We start from the raw sequence: 361 nt of genomic DNA, 5'->3' as shown, positions 1-361 counted from the left end.
GCTGTAGTTCTGACCCAAACCTGCTTTGGTATTCTGTCTCCAGTGTTCCTGGATGAGCAGGCGGCCAGCCAGGTTCTGACCCGGAGGAGACGAGCCAACAGCTTCTTCGAGGAGGTGAAAAAAGGAAACTATGAGAGGGAGTGTGTCGAAGAGCACTGCAACTGGGAGGAGGCGCGAGAGATCTTTGAAAACAAAGAAAAAACGGTACAAAGCTCTATAATTCAAAAACACAAAGAACCAACACCATTTCCTTAAACTGCTTTCCTGGTTTTCTTTCTCTTCTCAGGATGAGTTCTGGGCCATTTACGTTGGTAAGTCTTTACTTCTGTTCCTCAAATCCAGTGGTGGGCACAGTTCCCCT

General features: G+C 47.4%; 1 protein-coding gene across 1 annotated transcript; it reads left to right on the top strand.

Annotated features, from left to right (window-relative positions):
- Nucleotides 1-43: 43 nt before the first annotated feature.
- LOC106512819 (coagulation factor X) lies at nt 44-311 on the top strand (the record flags this gene model as incomplete). Its single annotated transcript, XM_014001347.1, is given in 2 exon segments — nt 44-204; nt 287-311. Coding segments are annotated over 2 exon segments (186 nt in total), but the record flags the coding sequence as incomplete, so codon positions are not given.
- Between the last annotated feature and the right edge of the window lie 50 nt (nt 312-361).

Source organism: Austrofundulus limnaeus, unplaced genomic scaffold (assembly GCF_001266775.1).
Source record: "Austrofundulus limnaeus strain Quisiro unplaced genomic scaffold, Austrofundulus_limnaeus-1.0 Scaffold15825, whole genome shotgun sequence".
Lineage (NCBI taxonomy): Eukaryota > Metazoa > Chordata > Actinopteri > Cyprinodontiformes > Rivulidae > Austrofundulus > Austrofundulus limnaeus.
Note: the sequence above shows the minus strand (reverse complement) of the source record. Positions and strands in the feature narration are given on the sequence as shown.